Genomic DNA, 23,414 nt, shown 5'->3' with positions numbered 1-23,414 from the left:
GCACCTGCCTTAGAGAGGGAAATCCTAGCTGAGAGGCAGCGCTTACAAGTTTATCCTTGTATTAACCTGGAGGATAAACACAGATTTATTCACAGTCTCCTGGTGTTGACCCATCGATTTAACTTTTTGTCTCCTTTTATTCTACTAAAAATTAGTTATCCTGCCAGGAATTGCCCATTCTCTCTGTGATCAGTGCCTTAAACTCCCAGAACCACAAGGCCTCGGCCCTACCTCTCACCCACTGGTGCCCCAAAGATGTATTTTCCCAAAGCCACCCTTCTCAAGGGGAAGCAGAAGTTTCCATATTCATCCTCCAGCTGTGCTGTTAGCAACTAAATTGACCACATGTAAGTAGCCCTGCGTGGCGTGGGAAAGTGAGGTCTCAGATGTGTTCAGGTCCAGCTGCTGGATGCTTTTAGGACTGCTTATGCCTTTGGAAACTGTTGGGTTTTACTGTTCCACTTGGCTCTCTCAGGTTTGTGACGCCCCCTTTGGCCAGCAGGAAGCCCTGTCAGAGGCCACCATGTTTGGGGTAAGGAGCTGCGGGTGCAGCACATGTATGCTTCCAGCCATGCAGCACAGTGCAGGAGCAGCTGCTCGTCCCCATCATGCCCCTGCTTGGCCATGGGAATATGTTAATAGTCCACTTTGTTTAGACAGCCGGGTCATAGACTTGAATTCTAAGCTCTCACAGGAACATCACCATAAAATCATCAGCCCTGTCACTAGAGAGTGGTAAAATCTTCCTTGAGAAAGTAAATAACCTCAGTGACTCACCGTTGCTTAGATTTACATTGCCTCATTTATTCACAGTGTCAAAGATCTACCGTAGTTCTAGGAAAGGATGCGTCAGTAGGAAAATCCCTGAGCCCCTGTCTTCAGATGTCATCTACAGCCCAGGCAGTGGCTGTCCTCCCAGGACACCCATGTGATGCGATAGAAGAGTTACTGGAACACTAGGCTCTCTACCAAGGTCACCACCTGCTTCCCACAACCTTGTCCAGAATTGAATAGTTTACTTTTATTTTTTACTTGATTTATTTTTGATACCAGGACATACATAACTAATTCCTTTCACTTTTTACTGTACATTAGTTCAGGAATTTCATGATAATTTGTAAAATGCATGGTTCCTCATAAGTAGATTCTGTACTTAAATTACACATCAGCCTTAGAAGGAGTAGGGTTGACATCGCCTTTGGGAGGAACGTCTGTAGAAGCCCTGGCATCCTTCCCTTTGATGACAGGCTCAGTTTAGGGCTCCTGTGCTACCTCTGGGGGAATTTCCTTGGTATCCTCCTCAGATGGTCAGGATTGCCTTCCTTCCAAGCAGATGTCACTGGAACAAGTTCCAAAATTGTCACACGCAGAACATTTTTCCCCACGATGACCATTCATGGGCTGCTGGGGTCAGGCACCTAGACACTCCCTGCATCTAAGCTCAGGAAGGGAAAGTGGCTCCTTCCCCACGTGTGGCAACTGTCTCGCCTCCATGAACTGTGCTGTAACTGCAGGAAGGACCCCATGACAGTGGAGGAGAGCTGGGGCCCAAAGCGAGGAAGGCTCCAGGGGATGCGGAAGCAGTTAGAAAAGGGTCCTTTCCGGAGAAAGGGTTTGAGGTGGCCCTAGAAGGCCGGGGAACGATTTCAGAGCACAGGGAAGTAGGTTCCTCCAGTGGTGGGGACGGCTGGGAGAGCTCAGTGCTGCACACCTCCAGTACCTTCTGCCAGCCCTTTGGGGTGGCTACTTTTGTTTTGTTTTTTGCCCTTTTACAAACAATGAAACCGAGGCACCGAGAAAAGTTAAGTAGTTTGCCAAGGTCTCCCGCACAGAAGTTGATGGCATCAGGCGTTCAGATTCACAGCCCACCCACACGCTTCACCCCTGTGGACCAGGGCCAAGGCGAGATTGTTTCTGAAGAAGCCAACAGAAGGGCACTTTCTACTCCTGCTGCTAAACCTACATCCTTGTTCCGATCCGTAGTTATCCCTTCCCTCCATTTTCCACATTCAGTGGAAAAGATGTCCCTCAGTCTTCCAAGGCAAAACTCCGTGTGCTCTGGATCCAACCTGCTGCCTGTCCTTGGACTACTAAGTTTTCCTTTATTTCTTCTTCTGTATCTGCAGCTCCCTGTTTCTACTTCTACTGTCAGCATTAAACATACTCAGGTCTCCCTCATCTTTGAAAAAAGAGAAGGAGAAGCCTCCGACGACAGCCCCCGGCTTTGCCCACGGCTCCACCTTACCCCTCTCTCCCAGCCTGGCCAGGGTCCTTGTGATGGCCTCCCCCTCGCCTCCCCCGCGCTGCGCAGAGCATGGGGCTCCATTCCCAGCCCTCCCCCACGTGAACTGGAAGCCCATGACGCCTTCTTGCTAAACCTTTCTCTGTTGCCAAATCCAGTAGACACTTGTCTTTCCTCATCTTTCTTGATCACTTGGAGGTCATCCCCCCACTCAAAACACTGTTCCTTTGATTCTGGTCCCCTCTTCCCAGGCTCTCGCTAGTTGCTGTCCTTTGTCTCTCCCTTTAAGGCTCTACACTGTGGGGTAGTTTCTAGACTTCTTTCTACTGTGCACAATTCCCCTCAGTGATCTCACCAGCTCTCCTTACCTCAGTTACCATCTATAGGTCAGCGGCTCCCGAATCTCTGATCTCCTGCCTCTGAAACCCCTCCCTGCCCCTCTGCACCATGACGGCCCTGAGCTCACCCTTCCGCAAAGCTTGTGCGGAGTGTCTTGCAGCTGCTTAACCATCCTTCCGCACGAGACCGTACTCTTTAAGGTCAGGGACCATGTCTTGTTCTTTACTGTAGCTATTCCCCTTGCTCTCAACACAATTCCTGCCACCCAGTAGGTACAACATTTTATTTGAATGAATGATTAAGAAATGACAGAAATTCGTTAGCTGTGAACAAGGAAGGAGGCTCGAAGAGAATATCCCAATTTTCCAATAAGGGAGGCCACTTTAAAAGTTGAAGTGTGTGGGGAACTGACCTGTTTCAGGGTAGGAGACAGTGTTCCGTCTGGGATATGCTGAGTTTGATTGGCATGACCTGGAGCCATGGAGTACCGCGCTTGGTGGGCGCTCTTGGCATCAGCATCTAGTAGCTGAAGTCCCAAAAGTAGAAGAGCCCACAGAAGTGGACGTCCAGAGGTTGGAGCCAAGAGCTTCAGAGAGATGTCGGGGGAAACCTGCAGTTAAGAGGACAGAGCAGGGTCCGCAGACTCTGGCCCCTGGGCCCAGAGCCGCCTGGCTTTGTGAATACGTTTTGTCAGCACACGGCTGTGTCCATTTGTCTGCGGACTGTCTCTGGCTGCTTTTCAGCCACAGCGGCAGAGGGGAGTAGTTGAGTCAGAGACCGTCCGGCCCACAAAGCCTAAAATATTTACTTTCGGGCCCTTTACAGAGCAAGTTGCCAGTCATGTGCAGTAGTCGCCCCTGTTCCAAGATCTCTACTCTGAAGGTTGTGGGCTCTTGGGATTCTAGGCCTAGGCATTTAGCTGTAGACGTCATGGTGCCCCACTATCAGCACGGCTTTTGGAAACACACTGGGCACATCTCATGGTGTCTTCTCCGTTTCTGCCGTCTCCCTTCACCCTATCATCCACACACCAAGGGAAAGACGGGAGTAGTCATCCCTGAACCTTATCTCCTCCTCTGATACTCTGAGTTCAAGACTTCCTTTATGCTTTGAAGATTCCACGTTATGTTTCTTTCACTTATCTGGTGGGAAGGGGCTGCCAGGAACAAAGGGGAAGCTGTGTCTATAGAAAAGTTGTCAGCAGTAACTAGTTGGAACTGCAGAGGGGAACACAAGAAGCTTACTGTGAAATCAGGTGCTTTTAGCTACAAGGGACAACTGTTGTTAGTGTCCCCTACATTACAAGGCCACTGCGGGGGGTGGCAAGTGGATGGGATTGGCTCCTGGCTGGTACTGGTTGAAGCTGGGTCTGCTACTTGGGGTTATACCACTCTGTCCATTTTTTATGTGTTTGAAAATTTTCCTAACAGTCAATTAAAATACTCCTCTTCCTGCTTTGATGTGAAGGTGACTGAGACCTGGGGTTGCGAGTCAGCCCTGGGTCCACATCCTCACTGCACGTCTTCATAACCCCATGACCTCAGGCAAGTTGCTTAACTAGTGTGGAGGGCTTTAATTGAATAAGGGATGTGGTTTTCAGTAAAATATTTTCTAGTCAGATTAAGTCTAAGAGGGAGGATGCTGATTTTTGGCTTACGACAGGTTTAGGTAGGGAGGTAAACGGTGCATGATAGTGGGGAAGTACCCTAAAAGCCTAGAAAACGTGAGGATATTTGAGGGGTAAATAAAGTTTAAGTCTTGTGCGTTAAGGTTAATTGCAAGTGCTAGTACAAAGCCCAGGATGGTCACTGTAAAGGCAGTTAATTTTAGGTATGGGGGCATGGTTATTAGGGGGACCATTGTTGGGGGGATGTTGTTGGAGATAATAAATCCAGCAAAAACACACTTAGTAGGAAGTTTGATGGAGTTAATTAGGAGTGGGCTGTTTTCATTGATCGAGGTTAAGGGAGAGAAGTGAGGGGGTCCTAGCAGTGCGCAGAAGGGGATGCGAGCACTTGGGACGGCTGGGAGGGAGGTGGCGACTGGAGTTATTAGCAGGGCTCAGGCAGTGGTATAAGATTTGTTAGCAGCTTCAGTGATCAGGCCTTTAGGAGCCAGTGAGGAAAGGCATTCCTGTCAGTGCTAAACTTCCAATAATAAGGGCTGTTGTGGTGAAAGGTATAGCTTTGAATAGGCCTCCTATTTTTCGAATATCTTGTTCGTTGTTCAGGCTGTGAATAATAGATCTGGAGCATATGACTAGTATGGCCTTAAAAAAGCATGTGTGAACATGTGCAAGAATGCTCTATAGGGTCGGTTGATGCCAATTGTTACCATTATTAGGCCTAATTGTCTGGAAGTGGAGAAGGCGACAATTTTTTTAATGTCGTTTCGGGTGAGGGCACATGTTGCTGTGAATAGGGTGGTAAGGGCTCCTAAGCATAGTGCTACTGTTTGAGTAAGTTGATTGTTTTCTGTTAAAGGGTAAAATCGAATAAGCAAGAAGATACCTGCCACGACTACTGTGCTTGAGTGGAGTAAGGCTGAGACAGGAGCAGGGCCTTCTATTGCTGAGGGGGGGTCAGGGTGAAGTCCAGAATGAGCAGATTTTCCGGCTGCAGCTAGTACGAGTCTTTCAAGGGGGAGATTTGAGTGATTTAAGTCGGGTATACAAATTTGTTGCAGGTCTCATGTGTTTAGGTTGAATAGGAATCATGCTGTTGATGTAAATCCAATGTCCTGATGCGGTTATATAGGTTGGCCTGGAGAGCGGCTCTGTTTGCGTCTGATTCCTCTTGAAATTGGCAGTGATTGGACTGCTGACCTTCAAGTTGGGAGGATTAAATGAAGTAAAAAATGTGACAGGCTTGGCACAGTGACCAGCAGAGAATAAGTATTCAGCAAGTATTGAGATCCTGCAAATCTCATTCTGGAAGACAAGATTGGCTTTTAAAATAATATGTTACATTGCAGAAAGCTGTGGTTTTCACGACACTTTTATAGGCTCACAATGTATCAGGAAATAGGGCAGTTACTAATCATTATTTGATAAGTGAATAAACTAATTCAAGGGTAAAAACAGCAAGTTTGACTGATCCGGGGCTAGAGTCCGGCTGCTCTGTCTGCTCAGCATCCGTAAGTGGGAGGAGACCCGTGTCACAGACCCTCGGCCGAGCTGTGAGCGAGCGGGGCTTGCTCATTGTTCATGTGTGTTAGCCTTCCTCGAGCTTGTGTTTTTCCGTAGAGGCACTGGGTGCAGTAGAAAGAGCAGAGCCTTGGGGTCAGGCAGTGCTTCTCTGCCAGCTAGTCACATTAGTTGCGGGGAGACGGGGTTTCCCCCTGTCCACCTGAACGCTGAATTCCACTGTGAGTTAAAGTCACTGAAGCTTTAAGTGGGATTTCAGAACCCTGCCCCGCACATCTTCATTCTTCACAGATAGCATCATAAATGAACTGCTGATTTGCGTCTATCACTCCAGTGCCCTCCCTGTGACCCCTTCCCCTCTCCTGCAGCACCGAGGCCAGTCTGTCACTCAGCCTCTTGACCTCGATTGAAGCGGTTTCACATTTCTCTTTCCTCTCAATTCATGAGTGGCAGGTTGAAAATGTTTCCTGTCCGTATGTAAGAAATTGAGTCCCCCCACTCACCAAGAATGTTGGAAGCTGTTAGAGTGCACCTAGTCCGACAGGCCCTCGCGTCCCCATCCTGTGCGGACCCCGGTCCCCGTGTTTCCAAAGAGTTCCTCCCGCTCACGCTGGCTCCATTTGGATGCCGGGGCCAGTCCCCAGCACATAAAGTGACTCTGGGCGTACAGAGCGCCGACGGGGTGAGAGCCTGTGGAGTAATGGGCCGTCAGCCCACCTCGCCTCGCTGCCCTTCCTCAGGTTACATAGGTCTAAATCCCTTGCCAGGAAAAAGAAAAGGCCTAAATGAAAATATTATCTCCTAGTCTTTCTGTCTTGTCTTGAAGGTGCTTGACATCCTCCAGCACATCCAAACCCTAGACCCCGGGCAGCACGGGGCGGTGGGCTATCTGGTGCAGCACACGCTGGAGCACATTGAGCGGAAGAAGGAGGAGGTGGGCGTGGAGGTGAAGCTCCGCTCCCACGAGAAGCACAGAGACGTCTGCTATGCCATTGGGCTCATTATGAAGCATAAGAGGTGAGTGCCCCGGCGCCCGCCCCCGGCGCGGCTGCAGAGGACACAGCGCCGTGAGCCCCGCTTCTCGGAGCAGCGGGGGTGCACCTGGAGGGGACCTGACCCGATGCAGCAGCGACCGAGGCCCATCGCAGCGAGGACCGAAGGCCGAACCATATCTTTAACCTTTTTGTTTTTTAAGAAGCAACTTGCTTTCCTGACGGGGAGCTCTTCTACTGTGTGTAGTGACCCTTCTCCGTGGGGGATGGAAGCCCTGTCAGCCTCGTTCTTCCTCTCTCTTCGTCGTCCTCACTCTCTCCAGTGGTCTCGCTCTCCTTGGATCTGAGGGTGGTAGGGACTTGCTGGGTCCTGGGGTTTGGACACGGCCGATTGATGAGGCAAAATTAAACTGCCTCCAGAGCAGCTGTACCTACCTATTTACATCCCACCAGCAGGCCAGGACCTGAGAGGTTTGATTCTCGCCAACTTGTGTTAGTGCCAGACCTTTAAAAATGCACTTATGTGGTAAATGGCAAATGGCATTTCATTGTGGTTTTAATTTGCATTTCCCTGGTTACCACCCAGATTGAGGTTCTTTCCCTGCATTTACTAGCCATTCAGGTTCCTCTGATTAAGTGCCTCTTCAGGTATTTTGCTTTTCATTTGAGTTGTTAGTCTTACTGATTTGCAGTTTCTTTATTCTGTGTATTAGTCTCTATATGCAGATAAGTTGCAAATATCTTTTCTCAGTTTTTGGCTAGTGTTTTCCATTCTTTTATTACATTCTTTTTTTTTTTTTTAACTTTGTTGTGGAAATTTCAAGCATATGTAAGAGTAGAGAGAGGAGTATTACGAACCAGGTGATGTTCCCATGTCCAGCTTCAACAGTTATCATACAGTTTGTTTCACCCCCTCCCCCTCCTCCCTGGAGCAAATACCAGAGGTCCTTTTCCTCTGTAGCTATTTCTGTAGGTAACACTGAACGGTAAGGGCTCACTTTTTAAGAAAGACACCTTTACCATTCTGTTGTCATATCTAAGAAAATCATCAGTTCGTTAACCTCATCAGGTATCTGGTGAGAGTTTGTGTTTCCTCAATTGTCCTACCATGGATGGATGGATGGATGGATGGATGGATAGATGGATAATCAGAGGGGTTTATAAAGAGGGGCAGGAGTAAAATTGATTTAGCATGGAGTAAAAGCAGGTGTACCTCTAAGAATGTAAGTTTCAGAGAAGCCAAGCCATTGTCTCTATATTTCATAGCTGCCATGACAGGGCCCCAGGGAGCTGATCTGCCACTGCTCTTATGTTAATTAGGTATGGCTATAACTGTGTCATCTATGGCTGGGACCCCACCTGCATGATGGGACATGAGTGGATTCGAAACATGAACGTCCACAGCCTGCCTCACGGCCATCATCAGCCTTTCTATAATGTGCTGGTGGAGGACGGGTCCTGTAGATATGCCGCCCAAGGTAAGTAGCTGGTACTGTCTGTACTTGAAGCACACATTTGAGCGCTCAGATTCTGCAGGCACAGGCTGTCAGTCTGTTCAGAGTTGACAGGTGTCCCATGGCTGTTAACCTCATCAGAGCTGGTACTCAGCTAAACGTGGGTGGGTATGCATTAGTGCGGCCATACCACGAGTTACCCAGTCACCACCCCAGGGTCTCCCCCTCAGTCACCACCGCAGCCAGGACCGTGTTCCAGGCTGTTGCCGACCTCTGTTTTGATTGGTCATTGCCTCTGCCAGTCAAAGTCCTGCTTCCCAGGCACTGCCATTGGCTTCCTGCAGGCAAGGAGGGTCAGCTTGTGCCCTGCTCATACTGCCTGTCTGAACTGGAGGGCACCGATTGGCACTGTTGGGGGAGCCACCCGAGCGCTGAGACTGGCAGCCGGTTAGCTGTGCTCCCCCCAGAGACGCCCCCAGTGGCCACTGTGGGAACTGCAGTTCACAGCACTGGCTCTGAGGGCACCTGGGAGAGGCAACAACAGGTAGGTGCTTGGTAGGTGTTTGGGGTCACTGCCAGCCCTGACAGGTGCTCGCCCAGGCTCTCCTCTTCTTTGTCCCTCCATTTAGTGAGATGAATTTATCGCATGCCTGCCTGTCAAGGCATTCACAGTGTTCATTTTATTAATAAAAATGCTAACATAGTGCTGCTCTGTGACAGCAGCCTTCTAATGAACATTAGCTCCATTTGAGAACTGTAGTTACCATCATCATCATCATCATCGTGCGCATTTGATACCCAGGGAAACTGAAGCACATGGAGATGTTTAAATGTTAACTTCCAGAGCATGCGGCCAGGCAGCTTGGCAAAGAGCCCCCATAACCACCGTGCTGCACCTTTTTGCGTCTCACCTAAAGCATCACGTTTGGCCTAAGTTGATATTGTGCTCTGGTAAATCCAGTAATAGAAATGTTGGATGCATAAACATCTCAGAAGTACCGAAAAGACTAGAAAAAGTTTCATATTAATTATTGTTAATTCATTAGAAGCTGGGAGAGGATCGTATACAAGAGAAATTCCCTTTATTGAGACCACAGCTCACCTAACCTCCGTCAGTACAAGGGGAGTTATCAGAGGGGGCGATGTGCAGCCCCGTCAGATGAAGGCACTGACAGGGATTTTATTTAACTTAAAAAGCTTTGTCAGATAAAAAAAAAATTATACTACAGATTTTAAAAATCAAGTTATTTGGAAATTGCTGAGTGATTCTCGGACTGTTTGCACCCGCCACTGATCACTCAGTGAACATTTCCCACTGCGCGTCACAGGGCAAGTCACGAGCACAGAGGAAATTGTCTTGTTGTCAACACTGGGGTCCGTGTCTACACCTTCACCTTGTACACTCATCGCCCGTTACGTGGAGTTGATATCAAGACTTTGAGTATCTGATATTTGGGTTTCTAGAAACATTTATATTAACTTTAAAATGGGCTTCTTAGAGTAGGTGAAGCTGGGTATTTGGTTTTAAGGTGTTCTGAACTTGTCCAGTGTCTGCGTAGAAGATTCAGGAATTCATCCTAATCTTACCTTAGGTCAACATGAGCTGTAAGGTTTACAGTCAGAATACTGTAATGACTTTGTTTAAAAAAAAAAAAAGAAAAATCTGCTTGTCAGTTTCACACTGTAAAATTGATTTGAAAGAATATCGCAGATAACATGACCTAAATACTTAATCATACATCTTTTAAGAATAAGGACATTTCTCTGCATTACCACAGGTACAACATTACACCCAACAAATAAAAATGATTTCATAATATCTAACATTCAATCAATATTCAAATTTCTCAATTCTCACAAGAGTAACTTTATAGGTTCGTGTTTATTCATTTTTAAATCATGATCCAGACAAGATTCAGGCACTGTGTTTAGTTATTATGTCTCTGTAGTTTCTTTTAGTAAAGAACCGTTCCTCATTTCTCATCTTTTTTTCCCTTTTTCACAAGACTGACTTTTTGAAGAGTCCGGGCTGGTTGTCCTGTAAATTGTCTAACGTTCTGCATTTGTCTTACTGTTTCTTTGTCTGTGTATTGTCTGTAAACTGGAAGTTAGGCCCGGGTTTGGTTAGATCAGGTTGCTGGTTTTGGCTGGCGCGCTTACTCTCAGGTGCTGTGTGCGTCACGTTGCATCTCGTCCAGAGACCGTGGGGTTCCGTGTCCCACTGTTAGTGAGGCAGAGTGTGGTCATTGGCTAAGATGGTGACTTGCTGTAAGGGACAGTTTTCCCTCTGAAGTTAACAGGAAATCCATGGGGTCAAACTGGGGCATCCTGGGTACACCCTGTTCCCCAGTAACCTTTATCCTTATGTTTGTTTTAGCACCTATTGGCTCTTCTTGCCTAAATCATGATGTGAGAATTGCAAAATGGTGGTTTTCTACTGCGGGTATTCCCTCAGAGTTCTGCAAACAAGAGCTTTGCCCTCCTTCCCCCTCTTCCTCCCCCTCTTCCTCTCTCTCTTCTCCTCCCCCACCCTCGCCTCTCTCTCCTCTCCTCCTCTCTCCCTCGCTCTCTCCCCCTCTCTCCTTCCCCTCTCCTCCCATAGATTCCTGGATTTTTTATTTAGTCAATGTGTTACAATCATTTGGAACAATTTTATTCTCAAATTAGCCCACATTTAGCCAGTGAGCGACCTTGAGAGGGTAAATTTTAAAAGCACTAATTTAAATATGTTTTTGAACATTTCTGGGTTAACATATTTGCATTAAGTTATTTTGCTTTTAAACTATTTCGTGATCTAAATTTTCAGCCTCTGGCTCCAGTGATCCTAGTAATCTGGGCAGAGCCCATTGATGAATGCTTTTCTGTTTTTTCGCTCTCCACAGAGAGTTGAAGAGTGAATTATAAACCACACACCTGCATGCCATCCTCAAATACTTTGAGTCTGCACAATTCAGTTTTCCCTCAATATGTGAACGGGCTATACAGCATCTTGCATGTTTGTAATTTTTGTTCCCACTAGGGGGCGTGCTTTAGTATTAATATTTTCTTGGTACCAGAAACTCCTGTCTCAACTTCCCTGCGTACTTCTTAGTACTGAAGAAAACGACTGTCACAGATGCTCTGAATTTAAGCCAGCTGCCCATAGTGGAAGGTCAGGAATTCAGCTGTGGTGTGAAAACCTGGCTTTTACATGTCTTCCGTGTATGATGGTAAAGCACCTGGTTGAACACTTGGGCCGTGGCGTGCCCTCACCCAGTGTCAGTTTCCTTCTCCATAATTGGTCTTCCATTTCCAAACTAAGTTTCCACCATCCCCCCCTCCCCCCCAGCACGCGCACACACAGTCTGTGGCGGTCTGCACGTGCTGGCAAGGGTGTGAGGACTCCCCGCGTCAGGGTTGCAGTGTAAATTTTCAGCCGTCTCAGAGGGCAGTTTGGCTCCCTCTTAAATTGTCAAAATCTCAAGTGCTCTTTCTCCTCTGACCTGGCACTTCTCCCCTCGGTTCCTCCACTGGAGACGCACTGACACAGGGGGCCTGTGGTCCCTTCATTATGACAGCAAAGCAGTGTCATTCATGGGACTTGTCTGTTAAGTGGGGGTATATGCAAACTTCGGGAAGCTGAGCTGCAACCTAATAAACCAGTTGCAGGTAAATGCTTACGGTATGTTTGATAGGAATAAGCACACGTAAGGCAGCACAGGATTCTCTTTGAGTGCATATAATTATATTTAGCTACTTGTGTGTATGTTCATAAAAGAAGGACTAGAAAAACTCACAGTCATAGTGGCTTCCTCTGGGGAGGGGCCGATAGGCGCCCCCAGAGGACTCATGGGTACTGTTTCCAGACTTCTACAGGAATGTATTCGTGTATTTTGGGGTAGCTGAAATTTTTAGATAAAATAAGCAGACACATTTCTCTGAAAATTTTAGGGGAATCAAATTCTTCCCAAGATTTTTCCAGGACTTTTAAGTAGTCCCTGTTTAATATTTTGCTCTTTATTAAGTTTCGTATCACTTAGATTTCTTATTCCTCTTCAAAATTTTTTTAAACTTTAATTTAGTGGATTGGGAATTATTTTCCCCTCATAATACTTAGTTGTCAACTAAAGTGTTTTATTTTTTCCTAAAAAAGTTTCCTTTATGAGTACATTTTTCTTGTTTTGCTGGGAGTCCAGGTAGATAAACACTGAATTCAGTCCATGGGCTGTGAGCTCCCTCATAGACTGTCACTACCCCTTTCCTGGCTTCCCCAGCATTCTCTCCGTACTCTTCATGCCTCTTTGTTTGGGACCCACGTTCAGAATTCTCTGCAGCAGCTGCCCAGTCGTGCTGTCCTTACAGACACGTGATCATGACCTGAGTGTGACCTTTCTGCCCTCCTACCAACACTCAGGTGCCAAGCATTAGCTGACACCAAGCTGCTGCTTAAGGATACATAGAGAGAAAAAGAGAGGGAGAGAGGTGATGCGGAAACGTGTCTGGCTTTCTTCAGAGCAGGCTCTGGGCACATTTTGGTTCAGACAGCTGTGTGTTGGGGGGTGTCCTGTGCATTGATTCAGAGGCACCCTGGCCCCTGCCCACACAATGCCGGCAGCAGCCCCCAGTCATGACAAACAGAAACGTCTTCAGACGTTGCCGAGCATCCTGTCAGAAGCAGAATGGCCCCCGGATGAGGGCCAAACAGACTTTTATCTCTCGGGGGTAATCCCAGGTTCTTTGCCCTCCGTCGAACATCTCTGGGGCAAGAACAGCCGACAGAGGAAGGCAGTTGGCCGGGTTCAGGCCCCAGGCCGTGGTTGCGTCCCCCTGTGCCTCCCCAAGGCAGGTATGCCCGTGCCTCATCGCTCCCTGGGGGAGGGGGCAAGACGGCGGATTTTCTCAGCCAGCGGCATTTTAAAGCATCCAACTTTCTGGTTTTTTTGTTTTTCAACATTTGTTGAAAATAAATGGAAGGAAGGAAGTAAAACCATCCCCAGAGCTCTGGTGGTAACAGTAGGGAGAGGTCAGAGCTCAGAGAGCACCGTCCCCACAGCCTGCCTTCTGAGGCAGCCGTGGCCCGCCCCTCTGGTCTATCCCAGCCCCTCCTCCCTGACCTCTGCTGGCGGGACAGTGCACGGGGACGCTTCTCTTCAGCTGCTTCCCTAGCCCTGGAACTGGGCCGTCTGGGTTTGAGCCCCGGCTGAATCCTTGGGCAGGGTCCTCACTCCTGCTGCTGTCAGGTCGGCCGCAAGAGGGCGTGTGACCAGAGCTCTTCGTGGAGCCTTGTGAGCTGGAGGCTGTGCACGTCCCGCGGTGCCTGGCGCGCTGTACGTGCCCAGCTTAAAGGAGTTCACGTAAAATGTGTAGCTGTATGTGCATGTCACGTAGCAACGCAGGTATGTGGCCTTCCTGGCTTTTTATAAGTGATAATGTGTTTTTCCTCCCACTTCCCCCATGGCGTCTTGAAAACAGGTTGCTCGTTTTCCTGGCTGTCTAGGATTTGCTGAATTAATGTGCCGTCATTTATTTACACAGTGACCTGCAGTTGGACATTTAGATTGTTGCTACATTTTTTGCTCTCCTAAGCGATACTGAGGTAATGTCTGAACGTTCATCTTTGCTCGTGATTGGTATGTGATGTCCATAAAGGTGTTGTTTTCTCAAACTGATACATCCCCAATTGTAGTCTGAATAAACAGCCTAAAACAACTACAAGCACAAAAGTTCTTTAAATCCTCCCATCTTGTAAAAAAGTTACAGATTGGATTACAAAGTCTTTCCCCCTCTCTTGAAAGACAAACATCTGTTACAGGCAGGCTTCCGAAAGGCGCTTGTGTTTATCCTGTGTACTCTGGGTGGAGGGCACTGAAGGTCCTGAACAAGCGTTTCAGGATGTTTAACGAGCTGTTGAAGAGATAACCTGCTGCACCGTTGGTGTTAGTTAGCCCATCAGCTAGGCTCGCGCAGAGACTCCCTGAATTGATTTTGGCAATAGGCGCTAAGTACGGTTCATACGGATCTGGGACACAGTCAGAGCGGGGAGGCCTGCCTGGGCAGCTCCTTTCTGGTCCAGGACATGGAGGGTGGGGGTGGCCTTTCCTGACTGGGGGCCACACGCAATCTAGGACCAGGGCTCTATGGCCAGTGAGGAAGGGCCCATGAGACACTGTCCTTTCCTTGGTCCCATGGAGGAGCCGTTTTTCAAATAGCCTGGGGAGGGAGAGGCCATCTGAGAGGATTTCAGGCTTTAAAATACCTGGTATAATACCAGGTATTATCACCCCTTTTTTTCTCATTCCGTTTTAAAGGAGTCTTATTTTCTATTGCTCTCTCTAGTGGCAAAACGGGGAACACGGAAGGGAGGTAGTGTGGTTTTCCTAAGAGATGATAGAGGTGCCACAGCCCATATCCCTGTAGGGTCTAGAGGTACGAGCCATTTTTCATTCCTCCTCTCGGACCCCAAGCCAGCCCTGTGAGCCGGGTCCTCGCCCTTGGAAACACTGAAGGGTGCTGGGGTGGTGGGAGGGCGGTTCCCAGTAGCAGACTGGGAGGAGGAGGACGACAGGGAGAGACGTGCGAGCGCTGCTCAGGCGGCTTCAGCAGCTTCACCGCTGGCAAGAACCGAGCAGGCTAGGCCACCCTCGGCCCACACGTGTGGCTTTGTGTCGGATCAGGTCAGAGAAGCCTGCTGAGCCCCTAGTGTGCGGACCCCGAGGGACTGCTGGAGTTTTGCTCTGAGAGAAGGAAAACACTTGTGTTCCTTGCGGAGCTGGAGGAGGACCCCGAGCTCCCTCCCTCCATCCTCCAGTGGCCTCGCCGTGCCGCCTCTTCCTGTTTCCTCCTCCGACTTCTATAAACGTCTGTCTTTTCTTCCCCCCCTCAAAAATGCACTCAGAACGGGTGATAGGAGGGTCTCTGGATAAAAGATGCTGCAGACATCAGCTTTAATGAGAATATCCGTGTGCCTCTCTGCCAACAGAGAACTTGGAGTACAACGTGGAGCCTCAGGAGATTTCACACCCTGACGTCGGACGCTATTTCTCCGAGTTCACGGGCACTCACTACATCCCGAACGCAGAGCTAGAAATCCGGTACCCAGAGGATCTGGAGTCTGTCTATGAAACGGTGCAGAATATTTACAGTGCAAAGAAAGAGAATGTGGAGTAAAGTCTAGGGGGACATTGTACCTTTGCTGCTGCTGCTATTTTCCAAGAGAACAGGATTCCGGACGGAGATGTCTCCACGGATCCCTCTGGATTCACACCACCGGGAAAGCCACTTAACAAGTAGTGCTGATTGCCTCCTACTAAGTTTAAATCACGTGTGCTCTCCTCCAGCTGCAAAGACAATGTTGCTCTCCGCCTACACTAGTGATTCATTGAAAGGCACTGTGTTCAGTGGCATGGCTTGTATGCTTGTCCTGTGGTGACAGTTCGTGACATGCTGTCTTCATGACGTCTCACAGTCGACACTCTTATAACCGTTCTTTTTCTTCACTTCCCATTGTGTCTGTCTACATCGTCTCAGAACGTTTCATTTGCTGGACAGATGGGGTTGTCCGTTTGCAGTCATTTCTCTCTGATTTCTCTGTGGAATATGTGCACTCCTCAGTCAGGATCATCTGTCTTTTTACCCTGAATTTAGTGCCGATCCAGGGCTGAAGCTCTAGGTGATCTTGGCAGCATCTTAGCTCTGGAGTCGTTAACAAACTAATGGTAATCAGAAGCATTGGAATTTATTTTTTTCTAATTCTTGAAACAGATTTCAGGCATTTATCCTTTTCTTTATTTGAATTGAGAGAATGACACAGTTTTGCCTTCCGGATTCGTCTCTTGGATTTACGCTCATATCTCTACGAATTATTAGTTTTCTATTTTATTACATAAAATTCTTTGAGAAAATGCATAATTAATAATAGCCTTTGTGAATGGGGTTTTCCACATTCATCTGCTCTTCCTCCCTTTAAAATAAGTGGGGTTTTTTAAAAAATCTACTCCAGTATTGTAAGTAGATCTTAAATCAGTGATGAGTTTTCTTTGTAGTAGGAAGTACAATCTGCTGTTAAAATGTCTGCTTTTAGAAACCGTACTCCGTGGTCTCCAAAGGCCTGAAAATGAGGTTTCACTTTTATAACCAGAAAAAAGAAGAGATAATGAAACTTAGAAATTAAAAAGGAAAGGGGAGTTTTCGTGCTCCCTGTCCTTCCTTAGAATCACTTCAGGAGCTTTTTGAATGTGGCGGGGTAGAAATAAACGGAATATTTCCAATTTTAAGAGCGTGTGCCCTGTGGGAAAGGAGACGTGAGTGTGGCCCGTGTTCTCGAGTTACCGTTGCTGTGAAAGCACCGGGAGGAAGTCTGTGCTCAAGCCGCTGGGGAGTCCGGCTGCATAGCCAGGCTCTGCTGGCACCTGTCCTTTCCATGTTCGTGGTACCTGAGCGTGAAGGTACCGAGTCTTAACTCGGCTCCGGACTCCCACCGTTCTCGACCTGTCCCTTCTCCAGCGGGCTGACCTTGTAGTTAACCAGTAGCAGCTAACTTCTGGAGTTAGGACCTAGTTACTTTACTCTAAGTTTAAAAGATTCCAGTTGCTCTAGTGAATGAGACTTTCGGGGGCTGTGATCCAGCCACGCCTCGCTGCCTGTCTGACCATTTGCATGCAGTATTGTCACACCATGTTTGATGACTGCCTCTCGTTTACCCTTTGGAAACCCTGGGTTGACCAAGGTTTGGGGAAGCCACCTGAGACCACTTACTAGCAAGTGACAGCTATTGAGCAGTTATGGGAAAGAGATGGGGATTTGGCTAGCCAGCCCCCATCAGCTCCGGTCCAGGACCCGTGTTCCTCATCTGTCCAATCCAAAGTCAGATGATCTGGACTTGCATTTGAAATTGTGACCACTCACAACACCCGGCCCGTCTGAGGCTGGGGGGTTTACACTACTCTCATTTAAAGGTGAAAATTAGATACTGTGGCATTAATATTAATGAGCTGCATTACTAAGAATCTGTGGCATGCTGAGAGTTACAATTGTTGGTTTTCTGGTTTGATTTCCTTTTTTCTTAGAGTAACATCGAAGCCAAGAAAGACGGTTTTACCTTTACTGACCCCCTGTAAATATGTATCTAGACTGTTTCTAAAAGTGTTTCTTCATGAATGCTTCATGTGGCTCCAGGAAGCCTGTGTCACCTGTGTGAGTTGGTCTTTGGGCACTTTATATTTTTCTAAAAATGTGTTTTGGATCCTGTACTCTAATAAATCATAAGTTTCTTTTTAAAATTTTTCGAAACGTTATCTCCACTTTAAAAACCCCTGTTATAAAAGTAGAACTTCCACAATGTTGAAATATTAAATATTTGGATATAGTAACTTCTTTTCTCTTCAAATGAATGCCAAGAATTTTTTGTACAATGATTAATAAATGGAACTTATCCAGAGAAACCACACAAATGGCCTGCCGGGTTTCGTTCCAGAACAGAAAGCCCAGCCGTGACAACAGCAGAATCTCTCTCAGTTCTCATTCTGATTGAAATATGCAAAAATTGGCTCTACTGAATTTCTCTTTACATCAGTGAGCGGACAGAGCACCTTTATATTATGATTTCCCTGCCAAACGTTAATTTTTCGAGCTGGCTAGTCATCTTGAGAGTGTCCGGTTGTAACGCAAAGATTGCAGCCTTTTGATTATGTCGAGTTACGTGTTGTAAAGTGAGAGTTGCAGTGAGAGTTGGTGTGTCGTTAATGCTGACCCGATAGCTGCACGCACGCGGCGTTTTCCACAGCGTCCCGCTGAGCGCCGCTCCCCGGCGCTGTCACACGTGTGCTGTCACACACGACACGGAAAGGGATGGTCACAGCTGAGCCGTCACCAGTTTCGTGCACTGCGGTGTTTCTCAGAGCCTTTCACATGCTGTTGTACTTTGTGACTTTCCAGGAGGGGAGTGTAGTGGTGTCTTCCCAACTTCTAAGGCCCTAGAACTTTCCTCCCCCAGCACACCTGCATGTGCACAGCATCCCCGAGGCCCAGGGTTTGCAGAGCTGCTTTGGGAAACACAGTCTCAGCGAGACGTCAGTTATGCCCAAACCTAGTCCGCGTCACCAGCAGACCAGTCTTGCGAAGCGTCTCATTTGAAAACATGATCCATCTAATCGGATTTTGAAAGGCTGGCTTCGTGGTGTCTCTGTCCGAGCCTCGTAATAGCTCTCCGTCAGAAGTGCGTTTACATTGCAAAGTCATGTTATTTCAAAAACCAGCATCAATACTCTTGCTCAATCAGTTTTACATTTTCTAATATCCACTTAAAGTCTCGTTCTACGTTTAAAACGTCTGAGTCTTTCTTAAGGTATTAAACCGAGTCACGCTTTCATGTCCTGGACTCTCATCCGCTACCACCAGGCCCCTTTGCTGTAAAGGGGGGGACATGTCTTTCCCTTCGTTCACGTTCCAAGGGAGTGAAGTTGGATTGCCAGCAGCCTTTTCATGCTAAAGCGTCTTGTGGCCATAATAATCAAGCTGTAGCTCTTCATGTTTTTTGTTTGATTTTTGGAGGGAAGGAGAGACTGTTCACCTAGAAGGAATGCAGCATTTGGCTCTGTGACAGTCTGGTTTTGGAGACATTAACAGCTGTACTGCAGGTATTACCTTGCGTTGCGTGCTCACTTTAAGCCAGGCACCAGCCTCAACTGCTTATAATCCTCACGGCAACCCTGCAAGACGCGGGCCGGGCGGTGAATGTGTTTGCAGGCCGTGTAAGGTCTCTGTCACGTATTCTTCTTCGGTTTGAAAAATGTAAAAAACATTCTTAGCTAGAGGGCTGTGAAGAAACAGTCCACAGGCTGGATGGGGCCGGCTGGCCCGTGGGCTGCAGTCTGCTGACCCCTGCTGAGGTGTAGGCCCGCCTAGTTCCCTGAGCGGACTGCTCGCAGGTGGGGAGCCTGGCTGTGAACCCAGGGACCTGACCTCTGAGCCCCAGCTCCCCGCACCCAGACTGCCGACAACCTCAGCAACTACCTCGCAAGTGTCTTTACCCTTTGCCTGGCTGCAACCTTAACTTCTCGCGTTTCAGTTCTGAAAATTTATAGAGTCTTGGGAGAAAAGAACATTCCTTTGGTGACTAAAACTTATGTGCAATTACAGAAGAAATGTATTACGGCCATTTAGCAATGATTGTATTAGGGTAATGTTAGTTCTGTAATAAATAGACCCGAAAATGTATGATGTCTTGAACACAGAAGAATTTTCTTGTTCACGTAACACAGGGCAGGGGAGTGGGCTGGCGGGCGGCCCTCATGCAGTCACCTGGAGACCCAGGCCCAGCGGGTGTGGCTTCCCAGAGCACCGTGGGCCACCTGCTGTGCAGCAGGAGGGCAGGAGCGTGGAGGGACATGTCTGGAGGGCTCTGGGGCTGGGGGCAGCGCTCCCCACTTCCCCTCACCTTCCTCCAGGGAGTCCAGGGTGGAGGAGAGGGGGCAGAGGGGGTCAGGCGGTGTGCCTTTCTCCTGCAGGGCACGCTCCCTCCCAGGGAGCCGGCGTCTGAAGTCAGGCTGGCGGGGCTTCCAGGCACCAGGCTGTGGGCAGCTCAGTCCAGAAACGTCTTGCTGGCTCCTGCCACAGCACGACCACCAGCAGCGGGGGTCCCTGCAGGCCACGCTGCCACCGCAACCGGTTCTCCCCGCAACAGATAGCCTTGGCGGGTGGGGGGGGCGTGGAGACCTCACAGGGGTGAGCCGCACCCGTAGGTACTTCTGCCTCAGTAGCCGGAACTGAAGTCACCGGCTCGCACCCTAACTCCAGAGGAGGCTGGGCGGTGGCCTCCTGTGTGCCAGGTGGGGAAAGTGAAAGGTTTGGGGTCCCCGCCTTGTCTGTGCCTCTCACCCACTTCCTGCCCAGCTGGGCCGTCCTCCGCATCAGTCCATAATCCCCCTCCCAGTTCCCACTCACTGGTGAGGCAGGGAAATGCAATGAAAACTCCCACTTGGAAAAAGAACGAGACACACAGTAGGCCCTGGGCGCTGGCTGATGAAATACTGCGGGGCAGGTGGGCGTCGTGAAGCCGCCTCCCTGTGGGGCATGGGGGAGGTTGAGTGTGCTCTGTGGGAGGGACTCCCTTGTCCACTGCTCCTCGCCCCCCATCCGGCCCTCTAGGGCCCGTTCTGGCCGCCTCACAAGTGGGTGCTGCGGGTGCACCCTCCCTGCAAGCTGTGTAGCTTTCACAGCGCCAGTCCAAGACTTTGTTTCGTTTTTCAAGCTTCTGATCCCTCTGGCAACAATTCCCTCAAAAACTTAGCAGGCTACTACCTGCACAGGTAATCATACCCAGAGTTCTTTTCCGGAACTCCCAAGTCCACTTTATTTCCTAGCTTCTCTGCCCGGTGCGTGTCCCTTCCTGACCTAGTGGCGGCCGCCTGACTCTGCTATTAGTCAAAGCCAAGTCTCGCTGTTGAACGGGCAAGTGTCTAAGGGGCCTTCGTTGCTCAAACTATTTCCATCCTTGTCTCTTGCTGTGGTGTCCAGAAGCAGTGCCTTTCCCAACTTAGGAAGCCTGGCATTTCTGACTCTGCTGTTTTAGTTCTAAACCAGCACGTTTTTGCCTGAGCGTCCGTCTCTCAGGTATCTTGTTATCAGCTGCTGCAAAGAGCAGCCGGTACCCTGTATTCTGTATCTTTGACAGCTTCTAGACTCGCTACGGTGCCCAAGGCTCCACCTTGCAAATTATAAGCAGCAATTTAACCAAGTATAACCCCAGACACCCTTCAGCCTCCTAGCCACCCGCCTGCTAAGCTGACACCGTAGAGTTTAGGGTTTGTCACAGCAGTTCTTGCAGGGGTGGTTGTTTCGTTTTGGGGGTTTTTTTTGGTTTGGTTTTTAAGTTCAAAGTGGGCTGATTTTTCCATAGGAAGCGCCATTTCCTGTTTCGCTGTGCAAAAAACAAAACAAAAACTGGGGACAGTGATGTCAGTGTCTTCTGGGGAGTAGAAGGAGCTAAAGCAGGTTGTTTCCTGAACTTAGGAAAAGAAGTTGTACAGAATAAAGAAAAATGTGGAGGGGAGAACCAGTTCGTTCTAGACTCCTTGTGTGGTTAGATCGAATTTCCATTTACTTCTCTTAAAATGACAGAATACTTTTTTTTTTTTTTTGAGAGAAGTAGAAAAGACTAGCTTTATTGCTTTGCCAGGCAAAGGGGGCCACAGTGGGCTCCTGCCCCAAAACACTATGTGAAAATGACATAATTCTTAATGGAAATGTTCTTATTGAAGTCGTTGAATCTGGGGAAAATTAAGAGAGCACTTTGAATGAGAGTTTTGAGTTTCTCCTATTTCTAGAACACCATCTTCTCAGGGTTGTGGAAATCTTTCATAATCTACCGTCACAACGTGCTGATGGTCTGTCCTGGCTGTTCCCGTGCAGAAGCCTTTTCCCACAGTATCTTTTACCTGTCTCCACCCCGGTCCTTCTCAGCCTTTTTTCCAGTAACACCCCCCCCCCACTCCAGGACCCTTTTAAGATAATTTTTTCCTAAGAGCCCTCACCCCATGAAATTGTTTTGATCTTTTTTTTTAATTGAGGTGAAATTCATAGAACATAAAATTCATCATTTTAAAGTGTCAGTCAGTGGCATTTAGCGCGTTCACAATATTGGGCAACCACCGCCTTTATCTAGATGAAAACGTTTTACTGTCCCCAAATAACTCTGTCCCCATGAAGCAGGAAGCAGTCGCTCCTCGTTTCAAGCCTCCCCCCACCCCCGTCCCAGTCTGCTTTCTATCTCTATGGGTTTGTCTATTCTAGACATTTCATGTAAAGGGAATCATACAATATATGGCATTTGGGGACTGGCTGCTTTCACTTAGCATCATGTTTTCAAGGTCCATTCACTTCGTAGTATGAATCAGTACCTAATTCCTTTCTATGGCCAAGTAATAATTTATGCATAGACCACATTTCGTTTATCCATTCAGCTATTGATGGACATGTGCGTTGTGTTCACCTTTTAGCACTTGTGAATAGAGGTGCTGCGAACTGCCGTGAAATTTTAATACCTCACTGTATATCCCTTGAGGCATTGTATGTGTATCTGTGCCTTACATATCAAGAGAGTAATCGTTTTTTCACTCCCCCCAACAATTAGTTTTGCCCCGCTGAGAATTCAAGCCCCACCTGGGAGGCAGCTTTGGAAAGAGCTGCTGTCTTTTCCTTCCTACTGGTTGACCACTGCTGTCCTATCTTGGAGTGTCTTTTAACGTGCCCACGTTTGTGCCGGGAGCTGTAGTGAATACATAAGTACACTTTTGTCACCTGCAGGTGCTAAAATGTTATTCCAAAGACCTGTTTAGATGGGTGTTGCTTTGTCTTCCCTTAATTGACTTGACCCCAGAATCTCCTAGAACCGGTTCCTTTAAAGAAAAAAAAAAACCTGATTAGAGAGTTACTTACCTCTTATAAAAGTAGGATTTTTTTTAAGTGTGGTTATAAGACTTTCTGGGTAGTGGCTACCTTCGTATGAAACCGTTTCCACAGAGAATTTGAAAGCTAACAGACCCCTTAAGAATCAGCTGCTAGAGCCCTGGTTCCTGTTATTTTACAAAGAGAAATAATGAGGCTCATCGAGGTTAAAGTGACTTGATCTGGCATGGGTCTCAGAGCAGAGACTAGAGCCTGAGCCTTTGGACTTGACCTCAGAAAATATCTTGCCAATAATATCATCCCTCATTATTTGGGATTTAGAACGTTATTTCTTCACGGACTGTGCTGTGACAACCACCTGACCACCTTCAGCCACTCTGTTTCACTCACATTGACTTTGTTGAGGGAAAATGAGGACGTGTTATCCCTCCCCATCCCAGCAGTTTGCACTCTTGAAGTTTGGGGAAACCCTATTCCAAGGCTGCAAAGACTTTTAATTTATTTATTTTATTTATTTATTTTTGCCTGTGTTGGGTCTTCGTTGGCACGCGCGGGCTTTTCGTAGCTGCAGTGAGCAGGGGCTGCTCTTCATTGAGGTGTGTGGGCTTCTCATTGCGGTGGCTTCTCTTGTTGCGGAGCACGGGCTCTAGGTGCGTGGGCTTCATTAGTTGCAGCATGCGGGCTCAGTAGTTGTGGCTCACAGGCTTAGTTGCTCCGCAGCTTGTGGGATCTTCCCGGGCCAGGGGTCGAACCCGTGTCGCCTGCATTGGCAGGTGGATTCTTGTGCCACCAGGGAAGCCCGAAGGCTGCAAAGACTTTTTAAAGGAAGTTGCTTTTCCCTCCTCTAGCTTTATTGAGGT

At 48.1% G+C, this 23,414-nt stretch overlaps 1 protein-coding gene across 9 annotated transcripts in view; it reads left to right on the top strand.

Annotated features, from left to right (window-relative positions):
- Positions 1-23,414, top strand: part of FBXO21 (F-box protein 21) — a 58,836-nt gene that overhangs the window by 19,384 nt on the left and 16,038 nt on the right. For 5 of the 9 annotated variants that reach the window (XR_003436718.1, XR_003436717.1, XR_003436716.1 and 2 more), the window contains exons 10-11: positions 6,532-6,743; positions 8,039-8,196. Coding sequence is in view for 5 of the 9 variants with exons in the window: in XM_027124701.1 (XP_026980502.1) it covers positions 6,532-6,743; positions 8,039-8,196 (370 nt within the window). In the remaining 4 variants the exon portion in view is untranslated. Of the gene's footprint in view, positions 1-6,531; positions 6,744-8,038; positions 8,197-15,046; positions 17,597-23,414 lie in introns of those variants that run through there. The other 4 variants (XM_027124700.1, XM_027124704.1, XM_027124702.1 and 1 more) reach the window with 3 other exon arrangements.

This window comes from Aethalodelphis obliquidens, unplaced genomic scaffold, assembly GCF_003676395.1.
Source record: "Aethalodelphis obliquidens isolate GAN/ISIS:26980383/991018 unplaced genomic scaffold, ASM367639v1 scaffold28, whole genome shotgun sequence".
NCBI classification, from domain to species: domain Eukaryota; kingdom Metazoa; phylum Chordata; class Mammalia; order Artiodactyla; family Delphinidae; genus Aethalodelphis; species Aethalodelphis obliquidens.
The sequence above is the reverse complement of the archived record's forward strand: the minus strand, read 5'-3'. Positions and strand labels throughout refer to the sequence as shown.